This window comes from Urocitellus parryii, chromosome X (genome assembly GCF_045843805.1).
Source record: "Urocitellus parryii isolate mUroPar1 chromosome X, mUroPar1.hap1, whole genome shotgun sequence".
Taxonomy (NCBI): domain Eukaryota; kingdom Metazoa; phylum Chordata; class Mammalia; order Rodentia; family Sciuridae; genus Urocitellus; species Urocitellus parryii.
The window spans coordinates 90282684-90305130 of NC_135547.1; the positions used below are offsets into that span (position 1 = coordinate 90282684).

The 22447-nt window shown below is 45.7% G+C and overlaps 1 protein-coding gene across 1 annotated transcript; it reads left to right on the forward strand.

The window, feature by feature from the left end:
- Positions 1-12068: 12068 nt before the first annotated feature.
- On the forward strand, positions 12069-15922 carry Gata1 (GATA binding protein 1). Its single transcript, XM_026406768.2, has 5 exons — positions 12069-12288; positions 12794-13171; positions 13275-13420; positions 14466-14591; positions 15551-15922. The coding sequence occupies exons 1-5, from the start codon at positions 12069-12071 to the stop codon at positions 15920-15922; spliced, it is 1242 nt and encodes a 413-aa protein (XP_026262553.1).
- The last annotated feature ends 6525 nt before the right edge of the window (positions 15923-22447 follow it).

Genomic DNA, 22447 nt, shown 5'->3' on the forward strand with positions numbered 1-22447 from the left:
ACATTATTCTGATAAGAAAATCAAAGACATGGGCTGAGGCTGTGGCTCAGTGGTAGAGCACTTGCCTCACACATGTGAGGCACTGGGTTTGATACTCAGCACCACGTAAAAATAAAGAAACAGGGGCTGGGGATGTGGCTCAAGCGGTAGCGCGCTCGCCTGGCATGCGTGCGGCCCGGGTTCGCTCCTCAGCACCACATACCAACAAAGATGTTGTGTCTGCCAAAAACTAAAAAATAAATATTAAAATTCTTTCTCTCTCTCCTCTCTCACTCTCTCTTTAAAAAAAATAAAGAAACAAAATAAAGATATTGCATTCATCTATAACTAAAAAATATTTTTTTAAATAAGAAAATCAAAGACATGACAAGAAAACTATAGCCTGATATCTCTTTTAAATATAGGTGCAAAATCCTCAACAATTACAAATAAATAGAATCCAGCAACATATAAAAAGATTATCCATCATAATCAAGTAGAACTTATCCCATAAATGCAAAGTTGGGTCACCATATTAATAGAATAAAGGACAAACAGCACATGACAAAAACCCCTCTATGATATAAACACACTCAACAACCAGAAATAGACGAGAACTTCCTCAACATGATAAAGGGTATCTACAGAAAACCCACAACTAACATCACACTCCATAATGAAAGACTGAAACCTTCCCCCAAAGATCAGGAACTACACAAGGAGGTCCCTGATCACCACTTCTATTCAACATCAAACTAGAGGTTCTAGCCAGGGCAATTAGGCAAGAAAAAGAAATCAAAGACATCCACGGGCTGGGGTAGTGGCTCAGCAGCAGAGCACTTGCCTATCATGTGTGAGGCACTGGGTTCAATCCTCAACACCACATATGAATAAAGACATAAAATAGAGGTCCATCAACTAAAAAAACAAACAGTATATAGCTATATAAATCAAAGACATCCAGATTTGAAAAGAAGTAATTAAAACTATCTCTATTTGAGAGGACATGATTTTGTACTTTGAAAATCTTAAGGAATACAACAAAGCCAGTAGAACTCCATTAGTATTTAAACCCAGCAAGGATGCAAGAGACAAGATTTTGTATGAGGCAAGACACAAGGTTTTGTATGAGACAAGATCATACAAAAACTTAATCATAACATGGACGAGGCAGAGCATGCCTGTGATCCCAGGGAGTCCAAGGCAGGAAGATCACAAGTTCAAAGCCAGACTCAGCAACTTAATGAGGCCCTAAGCAACCTAGTGAGACCCTGTCTCTAAATAAAAAATAAAAAATAGGACTGGGGATGTGGCTCAGTGGCTAAGCACCCTTGGGTTCAATCCCTGGTACTAAAATTGAAAAATAAGAGATATTATTGGATTAAGCATAATCTTATTCTTAGGTCCTATATTGGCTGAGCTAAATTTATAGCTTGTAGAAATTAAGAAAAATGTGAATAAATATGACAGATCTATGGTAAATTAAAAAATATAGGGGGAAATGATCAATAGAGTAAAGAAGGAACATCAGCAGGATGGAGGAGGGGAAGGGATAAGGAAATACTGTGGATTGAAACAGAACAAACTATGTTATATACATTTATGAATATATTAAAAAGAACCCCACTATCATGTATAACTATAAACACCAATAAAAGCATTTTAAGCCCACAAAATCTATAAAATTATGAAAAAATATGTAGCAGGGTTGTGGTATAGCTTAGTAGTAGAGCACTTGCCTAGCATGTGCCAGGTCCTGGATTCAATCAAAATACCTCCAAAAAATAGTTGTGCTGTTTTAAGGAGCACTCCAAAAGAAGCACTCCAGCCGGGTGCAGTGGTGCACACCAGTATCCCAGTGGCTTGGGAGGCTGAGGCAGGAGGATCACAAGTTCAAAGCCAGCCTCAGCACTTTAGTGAGACCCTGTCTTAAAATAAAAAAGGGCTGGGGACATGGCTCAGTGGTTCAGTGCCACTGAGTTTATTACCTGGTACCCAAAACAAAATCCACCCAACAACCTACTTGCAGCAAGATATAGGTAATTTAGTTAACAAAGAAAGTGATATGCCTCTTTCTGATGACAGGGTTTTTTTGTTGTTGTTGTTTTGTTTTTTGTTGGAGAGGTGCTGGGATGGAACCTAGAGCCTCACTACATGCCATGAAAGTACTCTACCACTTAGCTACATCCCCAGCCCTTTTTTTGTTTTATTTTGACACAGAGTCTAAGTTGCCCGGCTGGCCTCAAATTTGTGATACTCCTGCCTTAGCCTCTTGAATTGCAAGGATTACAGATGTATGCCACCATACCCAGCTAAGTGTAATATTCTGCTGTTCTCCATGTAGTAATTTAGTAAAAAACTTTTAAAAAATTAAAGAATTGGGGCATGGAGTCCAGCTGTGCCCATCGTCCCAGCTACTGGGGAGTATGAGGCAGGAGGATTGCTTGAGCCTAGGAGTTCAAGGCCAACGTGGACAACACAGTGAAACCTCCTCTCTCAAAACAAAGAAAGCAAGGCAAAAATAAAAAAGACAAAGAATGGTGAGATTTCTCATTTAGATTCATTGCAAAGTGGTATGGAGTTTGGTAATGTCCTTCCAACTCTGCAGAGTACTGCAGTACTTAAAAGTAAAGGCTAACTATCATGCATATAAGTTTACATGACCTGTGTAACTCTACATCATGTACAACCAGAAGAATGTGGAGTCATATTCCACTTATGTTTGATGTGTTAAATGCATTTTACCATCATGTATAACTAATTAGAACAAAATTAAAAATTTTTAAAAAGAAGTAAAGGCTAACTATCCACAGACTTAAAACCCAATCATGAGACAATGATCACATATATTAATGTCAGTTTTTTTGTGCATGCCTATAATTCCAGCTGTTTAGGAGGTTGAGGCAAGAGGATCACAAGATCCTGGAGGTCAGCCTGGGAAGCTTAGACATTGTCTAAAAAAAAAAAAAAGATTTAAAAGGCCTAGGGTGTAGTTTAGTGGTAGAGTGTTTGCCTAGTTTGTGTGAGGTCCTGGATCTGATCCACAATTTTAAAAATTACCTCTTGCAAATCCATGAAACAAAAAATATTGAATTTGCAATGCAAATTGAAAATGAACAGAGGTCAGAAAAAACAGCAGTCACTGACTTGAGCAGATGAGTTTTTTCTTATAGGAGTATTTGATTTCTAGTGTGTTTTGTGTGATATTCAACTACAAAGCAGATTTTGAAGCAGTTCAAAACCAAAGTTGCTATCATAGAGTTCCATGAAATGCAATTATACAGAGAAAATCAAATATGGAGGAAACAGTCCAGTACATACCATTCCCATAGGAAAAGAACAATGTCCAGTCACCCTGACTGGACCTCTTTTGTGTTTCAGACTTTAACTACAGGGCACCTGGCTTGCCTTCTTGGATTCCTAACTCCTGGCTTTTAATAACTGCTTCTCTCTTCAGAACCTTTTGTTTGTTTGTTTTAGGAATACTTGTATTTCAAAAATACACAAAAGCAAAGGAAGCACATCTAATTACTGAACAGAAGTAATATGTTGATATTTTGTTATATAACATTAAAGGGATTTTTGTTCTATTGTGTTGTAGTGCTGGGGATGGAACCCAGGGCCTCGAACATACTTTGTGAGTGCTTGCTCTTTCACTGAGCTACATTCCCAACCCTTTTAGTTTTCTGTATGCATGTTTATATATTTTAATTTTTTGTCCAAATTAAAGTCATTCTCTGCCTACTATTTGTAACCAGCTTCTTTTATGTGTGTGTTATCACAGTCAATTATTATATAGACTATATATAGTCTCTCTCCCTCTGTGTGTGTGTGTGTGTGTGTGTGTGTGTGTGTGTGTGTGTGTGTATTCAGGGCTGACGCTGGGGCTCAATGGTAGAGCGCTTGCCTGGCATGTGTGAGGCACTGGGTTCGATCCTCAGGACTACATAAAAATAAATAAAGAAAATAAAGGCATTGTGTCCATCTACAACTAAAAAAATGTTTTAAATAAACTAAGAAACATTTTTAAAAATATATAGTCAATTATTATATATATTGTATTGTTGTACATATTGTATATTATTGTGTGTGTGTGTATATATATATATATATATATATATATATATATAATATAGTCAATTATTGTAGTTACCCTATTGTGCTATAGAACACTAGAGTTTATTCATCCTAACTGGGTTTCGGTAACCATTATCTGAAGTGTATCTCCCTAGCTTTCTCAACCACTAGCAACCACTGTTAATTTATGAGATCATCTCTTGTGTGTGCATAAGAGCACATAGTTCTGGGGATCGAACCCAGGGACCCTCTATCACTGAGCTACATGCCCAGATCTTTTAACTTTCATTTATTTTGGGTTGTGATCTCACTAGGTTGTCCAGGTTGTCACTGAACTTAGAATCCTCCTGTCTCAGCCTCCCTAGTAGCTGGTATTGAGATCAAATATATTAGCTTCCAAAAAATTATACATGTTTAAGAAGATGGAAATGCCAATTATTCTGATGGGATCATTCCACATTGTGTACATGTATCAAATTATCATGCTGTATCCCACAAATATGTATATTATGTCTCAATTAAAAATAATGCTTAAAAAAGTGATCAACAATTTGGTTCTGAGGTCAAACTATGACTCGTTAGCCAGACTTTGGTTGATGTCTTTCTCATGTCCATGACACTATGAAGGGTCAGCCCCCCACCCCCCCATCACCTTGGTGGACTCCAGTTCTAAGGGATATAAATTTTAAAATGCCATGGACTTAGACCACGCAGGTGCTCTAGAATCCCAAAGATTCCAGGAGGGAGGGAACCAGTCAGTGAAGTCTTCTAGGAAGAGAGAACACTAGAGCCAGTCTGAAATGGAAGTCTGACAGAGAGCACGTGATGACCCGGACACCCCACCCCTGCCCCCACCCTTGGCTCCCCAAAGTCTGGCCTGGCCCTTGCTGATTCCCTTATCTGCCCGCTCCCAGCTGCCTCCCTGCTGGTTGAACTGTTGCCCTCAGACTTCTGGGCCTGCACCCCCTCCACAGGGATGGGGGAGGGAATGGGGTGAGGCCTGGTCTCAGAGGCACCCCACTCCCCACCCTTTACTTCCTTTCCTGAGCCCTTCGTCCCATCCAAGAATGAAAAAAAAAAATGTGGTGTGAGTCCAGCATCAAACCCTTGTCTTAGGCATGCCTCCAGTCTGCCCTTCCCCATAGGACAGATGACCCTACCTTGCCCCCAAACTTGCAACTTTTGTATCTAACAATAACAATGATGAGAATTAAAATTTGCAGAGCACAGGGCAGGCAGGCCTGTGTTCTGAGTGGTTACATTTAATGTAGGGGTTGGGGGGGTCTGCAATGATATCCACTTTCCAGGTGAAGCAACTGAGGCTTAGAGGGAGAGGTTTGCCCAGGAATCAGGAAGCAAATCGGTATGAGAACTGAGACAAGAACCTCCGGCCGTAAACAAACAGCCTCATTTCTGTGCATCTACTCCCAGTTTGGAAGAAAGGTACGATTATACACATTTACTCCAGGAGGACCTGGTGAGATTGGGATAAAATTATGCCTGGGAAGTGCTTAGCACAGTGCCTGTATTTTCTCAGCGATTAAAGCAGCTCTTGTTATTGTCTTACTGCTTGCTAGTAAAACATTAGTATCAGAATTAGTGCTATCATTGTTATTATTCTTAAAATGAATTATAACCAGTTTTAGAATTAGTATTAATAACAATATTAGCATTAGATAAGAATTAACATTAGGTTAGTACTGTTACTATTGACATTATTAGTATTAGTATCAATATTAGAATTAATATTACTATTGGAATACTATTACTAACAGTGTTACTATTGGTGTCAGCACAATATTAACATTAGAACTAGAATTAGTAGCAGTGTAAGTTAGAAATGGTTAGAAAGGATCCAGTACTATTCCTTGCATACAGTAGGTTCTCAATAAGTAAATAAAAATATTTTTTAAAATCATTTAAAGTAAACTTTATTTTTTTACATTAAGATTTCATATTCAGCATGGCACCGTGGCACACACCTGTAATCCCAGCAACTAGGGAGGCTAAGGCAGGAGGATCGCGAGTTCAAAGCCAGCCTCAGCAATTTAGTGAGGCCCTAAGCAACTCAGCAAGACCTTGTCTCTAAATAAAATTTTTTAAAAAAAGGGCTGGGGATGTGGCTCAGTGGCTAAGCACCCCTGGGTTCCCCAGTACCAAAACAAAAGAAAGAAGGAGGGTGGGCTGGCTCCAGCGTCCACATTCTGACACACCATCATAGGAGTTCTTTGTCCTTGTTTTCCTCCTTACCATCTACAGTAAGGGCTTGCACAGAGGCATCACGCAGCAGATCAACAAATGACAAACGATGGCCTTCTTGTCTCCTGAAACCTCCAACTTTGCATGTGAGGACACAGACTCAGAGAGGTAAGATAGGTATGGTCGACTGTCTCTGGGGTGGGTTGGTGCGCCAGCAATGGACTGGGAGGGAAGTGGACCCACTGACTCCTTGCACTTTGCTCTCTGTGGACCTCAGTCTCCCTATCTATAGAATGGGTGTCTAGGAGAGCTCCCTATCCTACAGAGTTCCAGAGCCATGATAAAGGAGTCCTATTCCTTGCCCTATTGGGACCCAAGTTGAACACTTACTGTTTCTATGTGTGTCAGATGATTTAATATGGATTACTTAATACACAGACCTGTCCGTGTGAGTCACTGTGGTTGTCATTGTTAATGTTTGAGGGATATGGGGCTGGGGAGGAGGGTGGGGAATGGGTTACAAGGGCCAAGTGACCTTCTAGGGGTCCCTCGGAGCAGGTTAAGGGCAGAGCCACATAAATCCACATCATTTCACATCCCCCTGTTCCACACACCCCAGCAGGGCTTACCCGGATTGCCATCTGGGTCTCAGACTCTGTCTCTGACTCTCTCTGTCTCTATGCCCCTCTCTACACGGTCTTTATCTCCCTTCTTGGTCTCTCTATCCTTATCCTTGGTCTCTATCATTTTCAGGGTTTTGTGTCTACTTTCTGTCCACCTCTGCCTTCCATTCTCTCTTTGCCTTTCTCTGTGTATCTGTATTTAACCATCTCTGGCTCTCTCTGGATGTCTCTCTCTTCGTCTCCCTTTCTTTCTATGCCCTCTCTCTGCCTTCTTCCACCTCTCCGTCTCTTCCTCTTTCTATATATCTCTGTCACTCTGTCTCCTGGTTTCCATTTCTTTCTGTTTATCTCTGTTCCTGTCTGTCTCTCTCCCTTCCTTTACCCACCCTATCCCACTCCTGGAGTCTCCCAGGGAACCAATCTTGGATGTCACCTCAGTTTCCCGCCTTCAAGGCAGTATGGCGGGCAAGAAGTTAAGGCCACTGTCTCTGGGAGTCCCCCCACCCTGCCCCCCAACCCCAAGACAGCCTGTTACTGCTGCGCCAACAGCCACAGTCGCCTCCATCTGATAAGACTTATCTACTGCCCCAGGGCAGGCCAGAACTGGCGTAAGCCCCAGTCGCTAAGTGAGTGTGCCCTTGCCTCCCGCCAGCCGCCAGCCCCGTTCTAGTCCGGCAGCCTGGGTCATCAAGTTATTCCATAGACTTTGGTTCCAATCCTACCAAAGTTGTCTGAGCCTTATTCTTCTCACCTGCAAAATGGGTACAGTCACAACCCTCCTCTTCCCGCAGCCAGGAAGGCTCACATACATAAAGGTCCAGCCCAGGTCTGGCCCAGCACACAGTGGGGGCTTTCCTCACTGCAAAGCCCAGTGGAGTCATGAAAATATATCCTCTGTTTTTATTTATCTTGGCTTTAGCCCATGTCACTTGACTGGACACTGAAGTCCATAGTAGCCCAAGTTGAACAGGGTCCAAGAATAGCATAGGGTGGGCAGGTATGGTGGATGAGGGCCCCCAGTGCCCAAGACATGCCCCATGAGCAGGGGGCACGCCCCCTCCCCTGAACTGCCCCACCCACTGGGGCACCAGCCACTCCCTGGGGAGGAGGGAGGAGGGAGAAGAGACAGAGGGAGGGCGGGAGGGAGCCTCAAAGGCCAAGGCCAGCCAGGACACCCCTTGGGATCACACTGAGCTCACCACATCCCCAAGGTGGCTGAACCTTCTGCACCAACCCGCCCAGGTCAGTCTCACCCCCAAAAGAGCCCCCAGCAGGGCAAACCCCCAACCTGCTGTCCTAACCCCACAGCTGCTCTCCTAGCCTACTCTAGGCTTCCTTACCCACTGCTTGTCTCTAGAGTATCAGCCACCCCTGAGTCCCTTCACAGCAATTAAGACCCATTTCTGTCTTTCCAACCCTGTCTCTATACCAGATCTACCCCCAAACCCTACCTCTCTCTACACAAACTTCCATTCACTCTTTCCAAGATATCTGTCTCCCTGAGCCCTTACCTTTGCTGTTCATAACCCCATATCTGTCTCCCCTAAACATCAACTCTGTCCTCCCAAGACATGCCTTCATCCCCCCAAATCCTATCTCTGACCCAAATCTGACTTCCAATCACCCAAACTTGTCTGTCTCCCTGAATGCTCCCCACAAACTTCACCTCTGCTCCCCCAAAGCTATTTCTGCTTCTATGCCCTTATCTGCTCCATAACAACCTTGTCTCTGCCCCAAATTCTCTCAGCTTCCCAAACCTGTCTCTAACCACCAAACCCTAGCTTTATCCTCTTATCCCCATCTCTGATTCTCAAACCCCGAGTTTGTTCCCTGTGACTTGTCCCTGATCTCTCCAAATCATTTCTATCTCCCAAACCCTTACCTGCTCACCAAAATGTCTTAGTTACTCCATATATTAAATCTAGCCCCCCAAAATCTGTTCTGCTGTATGAATCTTCACATCTGCCTTCCCTAAACCCTACACCAGTCCTAAAACATGTTTTTACTCCCTGAATGTCTCTGGCCCCAAACTTTCTCTACCCCAATTCTGTCTTTGCTTTTCAAAATCTTCCCATGATCTATCTCTAATCTATCCATCCAGGTTGATTTCTGATTCCTAAACTCTCTGTTCCAAAAAAAATCCTTGGACTCCTCAAATTTTTCTATGATCCTCAAAATCCATCTGCTCCCCAAACTACATCTCAAACTTTTTCCCAACTTCATCTGTTTTCCCAGCATATTTTTGAACCCCAAATGTCTCTGAATTCCCAAGCTTGTCTCTCCTCATACCCAATATTTGCTTCCCCAAAATGCCATAGTTGCACTTCAGATTTCTCTGACTCCTGAATCCCATGGATACCCCTCATACGCCACCTCCGATCCCCAACTGCTATATCTGCCCCCCCCCACTTTGGACTCTATCTCTGCTCCTGTCAGTCCTGTGAGACCCTCCCTTGAGGGCTGGATAGGGATGTTACCTGGGGAGAGGGGCTGGGGCCGAGGGAGAGTTGAGGGTGCCTGGCTGCTGCCTGTCGCCGTGGCCGTTGGGGCAACACTTACTCTAGTGGGGCTGCTGATAAGGAGCTTTCATATCCCCCAGCCTCGAGATAAACTTTATCTCTGTCCGGAGAGTGATAACTGGGGTGGGGGGGCCAGCCCTTGCTAGGGGAGGGGTGGGCAGCCCTGGACCCACCAAGGTGCAAGGTGCAGGAGGCACAATGGGCCTGGAGGAAGATTATGGTGGTGAAGATGAGGGGATGAGGGAAGGGTGGTGACAGAGAGAGACACACAGTGACACAGAGGGAGAGAGAGAAGGGAAGGAGAAACAAAAGGAGTTGGGAAGAAAGAGACACCAAGCTAGAGAAAAAGCTCAAGAGTACAAGAGAGACATGAAGCAAGATAAAGGAGAAACAGAAAAAGTGACAGACTCAAAGAAATAGTAAGACAGAGACAGAACGAAAGCTGAAGAAAGAGAGAGTACCAGCAGCAGAAACACAGAGAGCGGAGAAAGGGACCCAAAAACAGAATTGTGGAAAGAAAGAGACAAAGAATTAGAGACAGAGAGGAAAGAGATGGAGGGTGAGATGGGGAAGCACTTTATCCAGGGAGAGACGATGGGAACCTTGGGGCAGAGGAGGTGGTGGTGGTGGACACATCCATGGGCTCTGTTTTGATGCTTAGCCTATCTACACAATGTTTCATTTAGACCTTTAGGAGTAGGGGGACAGTTTGAAGGTAGCTTTCCATTCCATCTCTATCACTCCAGCCTACAGATAGGGAACTGACCAGGCAGGGCCAGGGACATGTTTCCTAAATCCTTGTCCTGGGCTGCATGTGGCAAAATCTGCTTAGGGTTATGGGAATAGAAAAAGAGGCATGGAAATAAGGTTAGAGGGCTCAGAGAGAAATAGGGGGAAGAGACAGTGGGGGACACAGAACTAGAAACATAGTTGAAGAGATGCAGAGACATTCAGAGATATGAGTAAAGAGGGAGACAGCAAGAGTCACAGATACCCTGAGGGAGAGCTGAGAGAGAGAGAGAAAGAGGCAAAGAGATGTAAAGAGACATTGAGAGACATGGAGGGACAGTAAAAGGGAAGGGAAACGTCAGACACTCATAGAAGCACACAGAGAGGGCAAGATGGATCATAGAGGCATAGAAAGTTGAGGGGAAGCAGACTTGAAGAGAATTGAGTCAGGGAAAAAGAGACTCAGAGAGGCAGAGAGACAGAGAGACAGAAACATAAGATGGACTCAAAGGTCCATCTCCAGGGTCTTCTCTTGTCACCACCTCCAATATAGCAGATGGGGAAAATGAGGCCTGGGAACAGTGGGACTTGAAGGAGAGAGTATGGGAGAGGCAGCACCTCCCACCTGTCACCCTCCTCAGAGGAAGCCAGTGGCCTTGGGGTGATTTCAAAAGTTGGGCGGGGATGGCAGAGATAAGCAGTGCGGGGTACTGACCCCCCCACCATGGAGCAGGGAGGAACTAAGGGGGCCCTCTGCCTGCAGACCCAACAGAGGTGGGGGAGGGGGAGTGAAGCCGGAAACCATGGTGTTTCTGAGAAAGTCAGAGGGTAAGATGCAACAGATAGGAACGAAGTTGGGGCACACAGGAGGATGAACCCCAAGGTCCTGGGGGAAGTGACCAAGGGCTTCAAGGGACCCCTGGCTATGCTCCCTATCTCACCCTAACTTTTGTAAAATAGGAGAGGAGGAAGGGTGGGGAGCAGAGTGAATAAGAAAAAGAAGTGGAGGAGGAGCTAAGGAAAGAGGAGGGAGAGAAGATTGAAGGAAGAAGAGGAAAAGAAGGATTAATAAAAGGGAAGGAGAGGAAAGAGGATAGAGGCAGGGAGGGGAGAAGGGGAGGAAAAAGGAGCACAGGAGATATAGAAAGGGGAAGAGAGAGAGAGAGAGCATGAAAAAGGAGAGAAGAGTTGTTGAGGAACAAAGAGAAGAAAATACAAGGGAGAGAAAATGAAGAAGGCAAATAGGAAAAGAAGATGAGATTAGGAAGGAGTAGAAAGAGAAGGAAGAGGGGGAGAAGAAGAGAAGGAAAAAGAGTGGAGAACTGGGGAAAGAAGAGATGGAGGGGGAGAAAGGAAGGAGAGAAGAGGAGGGTAAGCAGAGGGAGAGGAGAAGGAAAACAAGAGAGCAGGAGAGAACAGGAGGAGGAGAGGAAAGAAATGGAAACTGTTCTTCAGTATGCATAAATTATTAGCATACATGTGTGTAGACACAAGCATGATGTGTTGTTTGCCTGTGTTTACACTTATATAGAAATGGCATTATATCTAAACATATATCTTCAACTCTGTTCTTCACAGTACACTGTTTTTGACATTTATCTATGCCCTGAAGAATAATTATACATTATAAGTAACCAAAGACATGCAGATTATAAATAATATATTAATTTTTCACACTTCAAAAAATGGAGCAAGAAGAGAATGGGAAATAAGATGAAAGGAGGGGAGGATGAGAAGTGAGGATGGATTGGAAGGCAAGAGAGATGAAAGTGTGGGAAAAGAGGAGGAAGAAGAGAATGAAAGGAATTGGGAGGTAGAAAGGAAGTATATGGATGTTGAGGAGAAGAAAAGAAGAGAAGAGGAGCAGGTGGAAAGGGGAGAGGGGAGAAAAATTCTGCCTAAGGACCCTTTCTGTCCTCGCAGGTCAAACTCCAGAGGCCCCATGGAATACCCTGGCCTGGGGGCCCTGGGGACCTCAGAACCCATGCCTCAGTTTGTGGATCCTGCCTTAGTGCCCTCTACACCAGAGTCAGGGGTCTTCTTCCCCTCTGGGCCTGAGGGCTTGGATGCAGCAGCTTCCTCCACTGCCCCAAGCACAGCCACTGCTGCAGCTACTACACTGGCCTACTACAGGGACACTGAGGCCTACAGACACTCCCCAGGTAACTCCATTGGGTGTCTGTCTTGTCATTGGATAGATGCTGTTGGGGTTGCCATGGAGATCCTTAGTTAGGTCAGAATCCCACTGAGAAGTCATCTTAATAATGACTGGAGCTTTCTGTGAATGTGCTAAAACTTCTCCCTAGTTAGTCCTGGGAATTCCAATGCTCTTCAACTTGCCACATCAGGGCAGCCATTTGGAGAAGTAGGTTGGAAGAATGTGATGGCTGCCCTACCTCTCAAGTGATCCAGGAGACTCCAAATCCCAACATCAGTCTCCAAAACGCATTTGGTAATGGTTGGATGTTACTGATGTTGCTGTGGTGACCAGTGGGTCTCAATCCAAGAATCACCCAATGGCTGGCAATTATTTTGGTCACCTATGGAAAGGTTGGAATCCTGGCTATCATGTTGGAACTGTTGGACAACATTACACCTTGAAAGGTCGGATGACCTTCGATCTCTCTCCTTCTTACCTCCTCCCTTTCCTTCCCCACCCTATAACAGTCTTTCAGGTGTACCCACTGCTCAACTGTATGGAAGGGATCCCAGGGGCTTCACCCTATGCTGGCTGGGCCTATGGCAAGCCGGGGCTCTACCCTACCTCAACTGTGTGCCCCAGTCGTGAGGACTCCCCTCCTCAAGCACCGGAAGATCCAGATGGGAAGAGCAACACCAGCTTCCTGGAGACCTTGAAAACAGAGAGGCTGAGTCCTGACCTCTTGACCCTGGGGCCTGCATTGCCTTCATCTATCCCTGTCTCCAGTAGTGCTTATGGGGGTCCTGACTTTTCTGGTCCCTTCTTTTCTCCCACTGGGAGCCCCCTCAATTCAGCAGCTTATTCTTCCCCCAAGCTTCGTGGAAGCCTTCCTCTACCTCCTTGTGGTGAGGGTCTCAAAAAGGGACTGGGAGGTTGAAGTGGATGGGAGGGTAGCCCAAGACAAACTTAAACTGAGCCTCTCTCTTTCCCTCTTTTTGCTCTCCCCAGAGGCCAGAGAGTGTGTGAACTGTGGAGCAACAGCCACTCCACTGTGGCGTAGGGACAGGACCGGTCACTACCTTTGCAATGCTTGTGGCCTCTATCACAAGATGAATGGGCAAAACAGGCCCCTCATTCGGCCCAAGAAGCGCCTGGTAAGAATGTAGGCCTGCCTCACCTGTACAGGAGCTGTTGCTCTTACCTGTGCAAGAGCTTGTTCCCACCTGGGACAAGAACCCACATCCTCTCATCATGTGGGAATCCATGTCTTCAGATGTACAGGAAACTACTGCCTGCCACCCTACATAGGAACCACTGTGCTAACACCACATAAAACCTTTGCTTTTTTCCTATATAGGAATCCCTCTATCCTTTCCCCATTTGGAAACTTCTGTCCCTTTCCTATACAGGGACTCAGCTCTGTACAGGGCCTCCCATCCTCAACCTGCCCATAGGGGCTTCAAGCAGAAACCCTGTCCTGGGTCTCCATGATTTCATTGAACTAGGGTGCTACTTAGGTGTGTGCGTTAATGTTGAGATGGAACAAAGAATAGGCAAGTGCTCTACCACTGAGCTACACCCATCCCCTGCCATAGAATTTTTTTAACTGCCCACGTGATTCTGATATGCAGTCAAAGTTAAGAAACATTAATATAGTCCATTACAGAATACAAAACTAAAAAGTTCTACCCTGAACAGGAACTCCTGCCTCAATCTGACCTCTACCTCTTTAATCCTCCTGACAAGGCCTATGAGACCCTGATACCTTTTTTTCAGTACTAGGGATTGAAGCCACTGAGCTGCATCCTAGCCCTTTTTACTTACTCTGAGACAGAATCTTGCCAAGTTCTTGAGGTTGGTCTTGAACTTGCAATTCTCCTGCTTCTGCCTCCTGAGTCACTGGGATTAATTAAGCATGTACCACCATTACCTGCTAATATCCCCCTTCTTCACCGCCCTCTCTTCTCTCTCTCAGTTTGTACTAAGGATTAAACTACCACTGAGTTATAGCCCTAGCTCTTCTTTTATTGTGTTTTGAGATGGGGTCTCGCTAAGTTGCCCAGGCTAGCCTTGAATTTTCAATTTTTCTGCCTCAGCCTCCTGAGTAGCTGGGATTATAGGTGTGCACCACCATACCTGATTCTCTGATTCCCTCTTCTACCTCCCAGGGCATTGATCTCACATTCTTTTGTCTTCCAGATTGTCAGTAAACGGGCAGGTACTCAGTGCACCAACTGCCAGACAACAACCACGACACTGTGGCGGAGAAATGCCAGTGGAGACCCTGTGTGCAATGCCTGTGGCCTTTACTACAAGCTACACCAGGTGATGCCATGCCCCCCAGAGCCTTTCTTGTTCTCCCATCTTCACACCATGCTTCCCAGCCTCAAGTAGTCTTGTTCTGCACTGAGCCCTCTTTACTCCTCAGAACACTATCTAATCTCTCTTCCTTCTTTCTCCGCCTTCCCTTTTCCTTCCTTGCCCTTTATTTCTTTCTTCCCTCTTCTCTCCACTTTTATACCTTCTTTTAGCCTTCTCCATTCCCTCCTTCACTCTTCTTCCCTTTCACTCCCTCCTTGATCTCCAGTCTCTTTCTTCTGGTCTTAAGCTAACTTCCCTACCCCTATTCTAGGCCTTGGGTAGTTCTGGAGGCTTTGCCAAGCTCAAAAGTCTAACAACCTCAGGATTCCTTAGGATGATATATCTGCCAGCCCAGGGCCACACTTCCCTAGTCCTTGAACCAATTTCCTTTTTTTTTTTCTTTTGGTACTGGGGATTGAACCCAGGGGCACTTTACCACTAAGCCACATCCCCAGCACTTTTTAATTTTGAGACAGGGTCGCAATAAATCACTGAGTACCTTGCTAATTTGCTGAGGCTGGCTTTGGACTCCTGACTCTCCTGCCTCAGCCTCCAGAGCCACTGGGATTACAGGTATGCACCACTATACCTGGCTACAATTGCCTGTTCTTAAAGAAGCTGGGTAAAGCCGGGCACCGTGGCACATGCCTATAATTCCAGCCACACAGGAGGTGAAGGCAGGAGGATCACAAGTTCAAGATCTGCTTCAGCAATTTAGTGAGGTCCTAAGCAATTTATCAAGACCGTGTCTCAAAAATAAAAAGGGCTGGAGATCTGACTCAGTGGTTAAGTGCCCCTGGGTTCAATCCTCAGTACCAAAAAATAAATAAATAAAAATAAATTAAAAGCTAGGTAGAGAGGATGTCCCTCTCCCAGACACCTTAATTGAAGCTGAAAAATCTCCGTGACCTTCCTTTCGGCAGGTGAACCGACCACTAACCATGAGAAAGGATGGTATTCAGACTCGGAACCGCAAGGCATCTGGAAAAGGGAAAAAGAAACGGGGGTCAAGTCTAGGAGGAGCAGGAGCAGCTGAAGGACCAGCTGGTGGCTTCATGGTGGTGGCTGGTAGCAGTGGTAGTGGGAATTGTGGAGACGTAGCCTCAGGCTTGACACTGGGTCCTCCAGGCACTGCTCATCTCTACCAAGGCCTGGGCCCCGTGGTACTGTCAGGGCCTGTTAGCCACCTCATGCCTTTCCCTGGACCCCTGCTGGGCTCACCCACAGGATCCTTCCCCACAGGCCCCATGCCTCCCACCACCAGCACCACTGTGGTGGCTCCACTCAGCTCTTGAGGGCACAGAGCATGGCCTCACCGGGGAGGGGTGGTGGCTCTCTCCTGTTGCAGCCAGCACTCTATACAACCCAACCCTCTGGGCCCCAGTCATCACCTGCCTGGATTTTCAAATATTTTGTAAAATAAAACCACCAAAGTCCTGAAATTGGAAGTGTGAGTCTGTTTGTAACTGAATAAGTGTCAGTGGTAAGTGTGGTGTCTGTGGTTCTCTGATGACAGTGTCCAGCCGTCATGTATGACTATGTGAGCCTGGGTGAGATGGCATGTGATACTTCACAACTGAAAGTTATAATGTACAAATGTAACAGTGTATATGAGACTTTCTGGACAGCATCTATGTGGGTGGTTCCATCTATCATGGTAAGATGATGTGACCAGCTAACTGTAGGATGAGATGGTGTGAGATGGCATGTGTGACAATGGGGGATGCGATGACAGTATGTGGAAGTATGTGGGGCTGTGGTAGTATGGCTGTGTGCGACTTTGATAATTGAGACAGTGTGACAGCATACATGTCGGGCACAGAATCTTATCAACAAAGATCTTTGGAATATTGAGCAAGAACTGCATATGGACGGCATGTGACTGTGAGGATATATATGTCTGAATGTCTTTTTGGATTTGATAATGGCAGTATTTCTCTGCCAGTCTCTGAGCTTGTGTGTGGGTGTGCATGAGTGTGCATACTGTGTGGCATGTGCCATAGCACAGTGTCTCTGAGTGGCTGACAATGTGAGCAGCTCTGTATACATTTGCATAGTTTCCCATGGTGTAAGTTAGGGACCCTCTTCTGAGGACAAAACACCCAGCCTTCCGGAAAGGAAAGGGGGACAAGGGTGGAGCCAGAATGGTAGCTACCAAGGTCAGAAGGCCAATACTAGAGCCTGGAGTAGTCCTTGGTTTCCCTGTCAGTCACCTCTTATCTGTCTCAGTCCAGCACTGGCTGCAGCCCTGTGGAAAATGGAAGAGAATGAGGGGGAGTTTAGGAGGACAAAATAGCTGTTGGAGATAGTATTTAGACCCTGTAGGTGAGGAGCCCCACATAGTGCCAACTCCCTCTCCAACACTCCTACTCACCCAGGTGAATGGCTCTCCCCAAAGTGACATCTGTTCTTTGATCTTAAAACACATAGGTGCATACTCTGAGTTGGGGAACATCCTAAGGCATATAGGTAAAGTGGCTCTCCCAAGACCACAAAGCTTGGCAAGAGGCTGAGCCAGGAGTCTGTCTCAGCCTCTCTCCTAACTAGCCACTTCCCATGCCAAGCAGCACCATTTCTACAGTGCTCACCATGGGTCAGGCAACAGGCTGGGAGGCTTGGGTACCTTCAGTTAATTTACCTGAAGGTAAATACCTTGAGGAAAGGATATTCATACTCATTTTACTAATGAAAAAGTGAAGTTCAGAACTAACTGATGAGTACCTTGCCCTGACCATACCAAGTTTAAGGAGTAGAATTTGGATGGGGTGACCCACAGCCCCCACCTCTACCCTACAAGTGTTTCTCAATATGTGATTGAGCTACTTCTCCATAGCTTCTCCCCTAGAGCCCCAGAAATGAGAAATGCAGGGGTCCACAGATCCCAAGCACATTATGGAGAAGCAGTTGTCCTCCAGGAAACTCTACCATTAGCTAGATGCCACACTATTGCCACTGAGTAGCCCACTGCAGAATCACAGTCGTCTATGTACCTTGCAGGAACTACAGAATGGCCCTGACCCTATAAAAGCTGCCCGGTAGGCCATCAACAGAAACCCAACTCTCACACACTGCAACTCCACTCAGAACTGGTGCTGAACAGGTTCTGGTCCCACTCTGCTCAGGGTCCCCTAGCTTCATCCCTTATAGAAACAACTACTCTAGCCTGGTTTAGGAAGCTCTCTCAAAAACTCTAAGGGAAACCTACCTCTAATTATCAACAGAAAACGGACCCTGATCCTAGACAGGTACACCAGTCCCCACCTTGTAGAGGAGAACCCCATCTTCCTGCAGTAGAGGAACCCCTGCCTAAGTCCAGTTAGGAATCTCAGAAGGCACACTGTGTGGAAGCCTCTGCACCACCCTGGCAGGGACACCTCCTGTCCTGGCCTTTTATATGAGCACCAATCTCTCTTAGGAGTCCTGTATGGACCTTTGGCAGGGATACCTGTCCTTGAGCTGGGCTGCAGCCCTTCCCTCCAGGAAGCATTTTATTTTTGGTACCAGGGATTGAACTCAGGGGCACTTACACACTGAACCTCATCCCCAGCCCAATTTCATATTTTATTTAGAGACAGGGTCTCACTGAGTTGCTTAGCACCTCGCTGTTGCTGAGGCTGGCTTTGAACTCTTGATCCTCCTGTCTCAGCCTCCCAGCCACTGGGATTACAGGAATGCACCTGTGCCCAGCAAGCATTTCAGATACACCTTGCTCACAATAAACTAACTTCTGAACCACATCCCTGAATCTTTTTCTACAGAAGTTCCTACTCTCAGTTCCTTCAGGAAATATGCCTGCATGTGGAAGCCCTTGCCTTCACTGTTGGCAATGAACCCTGTCGTTACCCTGTACAACAATCCCATATCTTTCATCTTACCCTGTGGTGTCTGCATAAACTTGGATTCCAACTTGAAATATGAACCTCAGTCAAGAATGTTTATAGAAAACCCTTTCCTGATCCACATGGCAGGAATACCTGTACTGACCCTCTACTTTGAGTCCTGATCTGTCCTGTATAGGCACCTATGGCTTCCCCTGACATGGGACCCCTGCCCACTGCATGATGTTCATGTGCTGAGGTTTTACAGAAAGCCTGACCCTACAACTGTACTAGGACCTCTGAACTGACTTTCTTTAGAAAAACTTTCCAGAACCTCAACAGAAATCCTTCATTGGAATTTCTGATCTGATCTGTTATAGGAACTCCCACCTTAACTCTCTAGAAATAGTCTCCTGACCCTGAACAGGAAACGCTGATAGGATTCTCTGTAATAGCCCTTGCCCTGACCTTGCCCTGGCAGTCCTTCTGTCACCCTTCACAGGAAACACTGTCCTGACCTAACAGAAGAAACACTAACCTGAATCTCTGAAAGAACCACAGTTGTAACTCTGCACAGGACTCCCCTCTGACTCCCAACAATGAACTATGCCTTGAATTACTACAGAAGCCTGTCCTTAAAATCAACAGGAACCCCCCCCCACACACACACACACACTCATTTGTCTCTTTAGAGAAATTCAAGAAATAAACCAGTGAATAAAATCACCCAGATTGTAGGGGAACCTGTTTTGTGTTGTGGTGCTGGGAATGGAACCCAGGGTCTTGTACTTGCTAGGCAATCGCTCCACCACTGAGCTACACCCCCCAAGGCTCTCCCTTGCGTGTAGATGTGATAGAGTTTTGACCAGTAAAGTGTGGGCAGAAGTGACACACCATTTCCAGCCTCAGTTCATAAGAACCTCTCTCATGCAATTCTCCATTTCCTCTCTTTCTCTGTCAACTAAGCAGTGAGAACTGCAAGGACCTAGAGGACAGCAGAGTCACAAAATGGAAGTTCCCTGGATCCATGAATGATCAGTAATAAATATTCCAATGGGATTTTGAATGAGCAAGCAATATACATGTATTTAAGTCCCTGAAGTTCTGGGTTGTTTGGTATAGTAGCTAGCATATTTTATTTAGTTTAACTCACAATACTCTCTCAATCTGAATCTGAAAATGAATACCTGACTTTTTTTCCTTCAGTATGGAGGATTGAATCCAGGAACACTCTACCACTGAGCTACCTCACTGTCCTTTATTTTTGAGACAGAGTCTTACTGAATTAATGAAGCTGGACTCAAATTTGTAACCCTCTTGCCTCAGCCTTCTGAGTAGCTGGAATTACAGGCATATGCCACCATGCCACAATGCCACACTTGAACACTTGATTTTTCTTATTGGTAGCAAGGAGTGACCCCAGGGGTGCTTAACCACTGAACCATATCCCCACCCTTTTTATATTTTTTGAGACAAGGTCTCACTAAGTTGCCTACAGCTTCACTAAGTTGCTGGGGCTGGCTTTGAACTCACGATCCTCCTGCCCCAGCCTCCTGAGCAGCTGGGATTACAGGTGTGTGCCACGGTGCCTGGCTTGAACACCTGATCTTCTGGGGTTTTTTTGTTGTTGCTCTTATTTGTGTGTGTGTGTGTGTGTGTGTGTGTGTGTGTGTGTGTGCATGCTGGGGATTAGAACCCAGGTCTTGTGCCTGCAAGGCAAGCATTCTACCAACTGGGCTATATCCCCAGCCCAGAACACCTGATCTTAATGTCTCTGTGAACACAAACTCTGAACTTGTATAGAAACACCTAGGCTAACCTGGTAGGCAGCTATTATAATGCAGTCTAAGAAGCCTCATACTCAACTTGCATAGGAACCCATAGGCTGGAGCTCTCTAGAAACCGTGGTCTTGTCCAGTATAATAAACCCCTGCTTGATTCAGTAAATAACAACACTAGAAGAATTCCTGTCCTCACTGTATCTAGGAACATTTGCTTGGTCCAGTAGAAGAACAGCAGAGGGGACCCTGTCAATGAATCCCTGTCTTCCCACCTGCACAAATGGAATACCTCTCCTCAGGAAAAATGGAACTCTTACCTAACTCTGTAAAAAAAAAAAAATCCCAGCCAGATAAAGAAAATCACGAACTGAAAGTCTACAAAGCCAAAGTGAGGTTTGTTTTACATTTAAAGGGGTTGTTCAAAAGTAAAAGAAAAGATGGGCTGGGGTTGTGGCTCAGAGGTAGAGTGCTTGCCTAGCAGGCGTGAGGTCCTGGGTTCAATGCTCAGCACCACATAAAAATAAAGTTAAGGTTTTGTGTCCACCTACAATTAATAAATAAATATCTTTTAAAAGTGAAAGAAAAGAAAAACTGGGCATGGTGGTGTGTACCAGTAGTCCTAGCCAGTTGGGAGGCTGCGGCAGGAGGAATTTCTGATCCTGAGCCCAGGAGTTCAAGGCCAATTTGTGCAACACTGTGAAATCTGTCTTGGAAAAAGAGAAAGTAGGACAGGAACAGAGAGAGGTAGAAATATAGAAAGACTGCGGGGGGGGGGGGGGGAATGTGCCATTGAGACTTGCAGGTGTCATACAAAGCCTGAACTATTTACCCACTGGCCCTTTATAGAGAAAAAGTTTTCGGACGCCTGCTCTACAGGAACCTCTCTTCTCTCTGTACATGAAAATGTTCCCTGACCCTTTACAAGACTCCTTAATCTATTTCTTTGCAGTCATCACAATCCCAGAAAGTTCCTCAGTGTGGGTCATATTTTCTTTTGTGTGTATAGGGATTTAAAGGTCTTAGGTGTGTGATCCTCTTGTATCAAGACAAAAGTCAGGAGGAGTGGAAGGAAAAGGAGGCTAGAAGTGATGTTTTCAAAAGGGTCAGTGGGCCTGGCTACTGGGCAGCGGGGCCGTCAATCTGTTATTTAGTGATGCTGAACCCCAGACAGCTTATCTCCTGGGCCCCAGCCTACAGCCTGGTAGGAAATTGTGGAGAATGAGAGGGGGAGATTAGGAGGACAAACCAGCCTTCAGCAGGGCTGATTAATTTAGACATTAGAGTGGGAGTTGGAGGGTTGGGGTGGGTGGGCACAGGACAACTCCCCCTTTATTCTCCAGATACATGCTTTCTACTACAGCTTGAAAACAGTGGTTAGTTGATGGAGGGGGCAGACAGGGAGAGCTGCCACCCATAAAAAACTCCTGTTCCCAAGACCATGCTGGCCTTGGACGGTGGAAATTAATATTATCACAATTTTCCAGATGAGGAAACTGGGCACAGAGCTGTTCAGTAACTTGCCCAAAGTCACATGGCTCTAAGTCTCATAACCTCAGTTTCCTTATCTGTAAAACAGCCTTAATACTGGGAACTACCTCATAGAACTGTGGTTTTCAACAAGGCCTGCCACATAATACTTGCTGGTATTGCTGTTACTTGGCCCCACTAAGACTCCTTCCACCCATCACCCATTTTCACAGTAGAAATGTCACAAGTAACATTCGGTGCTTCTTGTGGACCACTGTAAGTGAACGTTATCATCATAACAACTCCCATTTTCTCTAACACCAGGTATCGTCCTTTGTCAACCTGGCTCTCAGCCCAGCCACCAGCCTGCTCACACCATGTCATCACCATGCACCACGCAGGAAACCCTGGGAAGAAGACGCCACTTTCCCCAAGGCCCTCATTTCCTTGCTTGCTCTGGAATCACTACACGACACAGTTGGCGCGTGTCTGAAAGGCATCTACGGTTGCCAGACAGGGAGGGAGGGATGGCGGTCAGAGCAACCAGGATGACAGTGGACGGTAGCTGGGGAAAGGGGCGCTACAGCTGGATCTCGGTTTCGAACCCCTGACGCGAGCTTCACGAGGCGCAATGCGACTCCTGTCGTTCCATAAGGCGCGGTACTTTTTATTTTTTATTTATCTTTTTTTTTGGGGGGGGGGGAGTCTTTTTTGAGCTCGCGAGAGGTGTAGCCGGACACTATCCCTGCTCTGG

What these genes read in the sequence shown, in the direction of transcription:
- Gata1 (XM_026406768.2), top strand. Translation starts at nt 12,069, where the DNA reads ATGGAATACCCTGGCCTGGGGGCCCTGGGGACCTCAGAACCCATGCCT. An exon ending in TTCGGCCCAAGAAGCGCCTG is followed by an intron (nt 13,421 to 14,465) that starts GTAAGAATGTAG and finishes TTTGTCTTCCAG; the next exon opens with ATTGTCAGTAAACGGGCAGG. An exon ending in TTTACTACAAGCTACACCAG is followed by an intron (nt 14,592 to 15,550) that starts GTGATGCCATGC and finishes TCCTTTCGGCAG; the next exon opens with GTGAACCGACCACTAACCAT.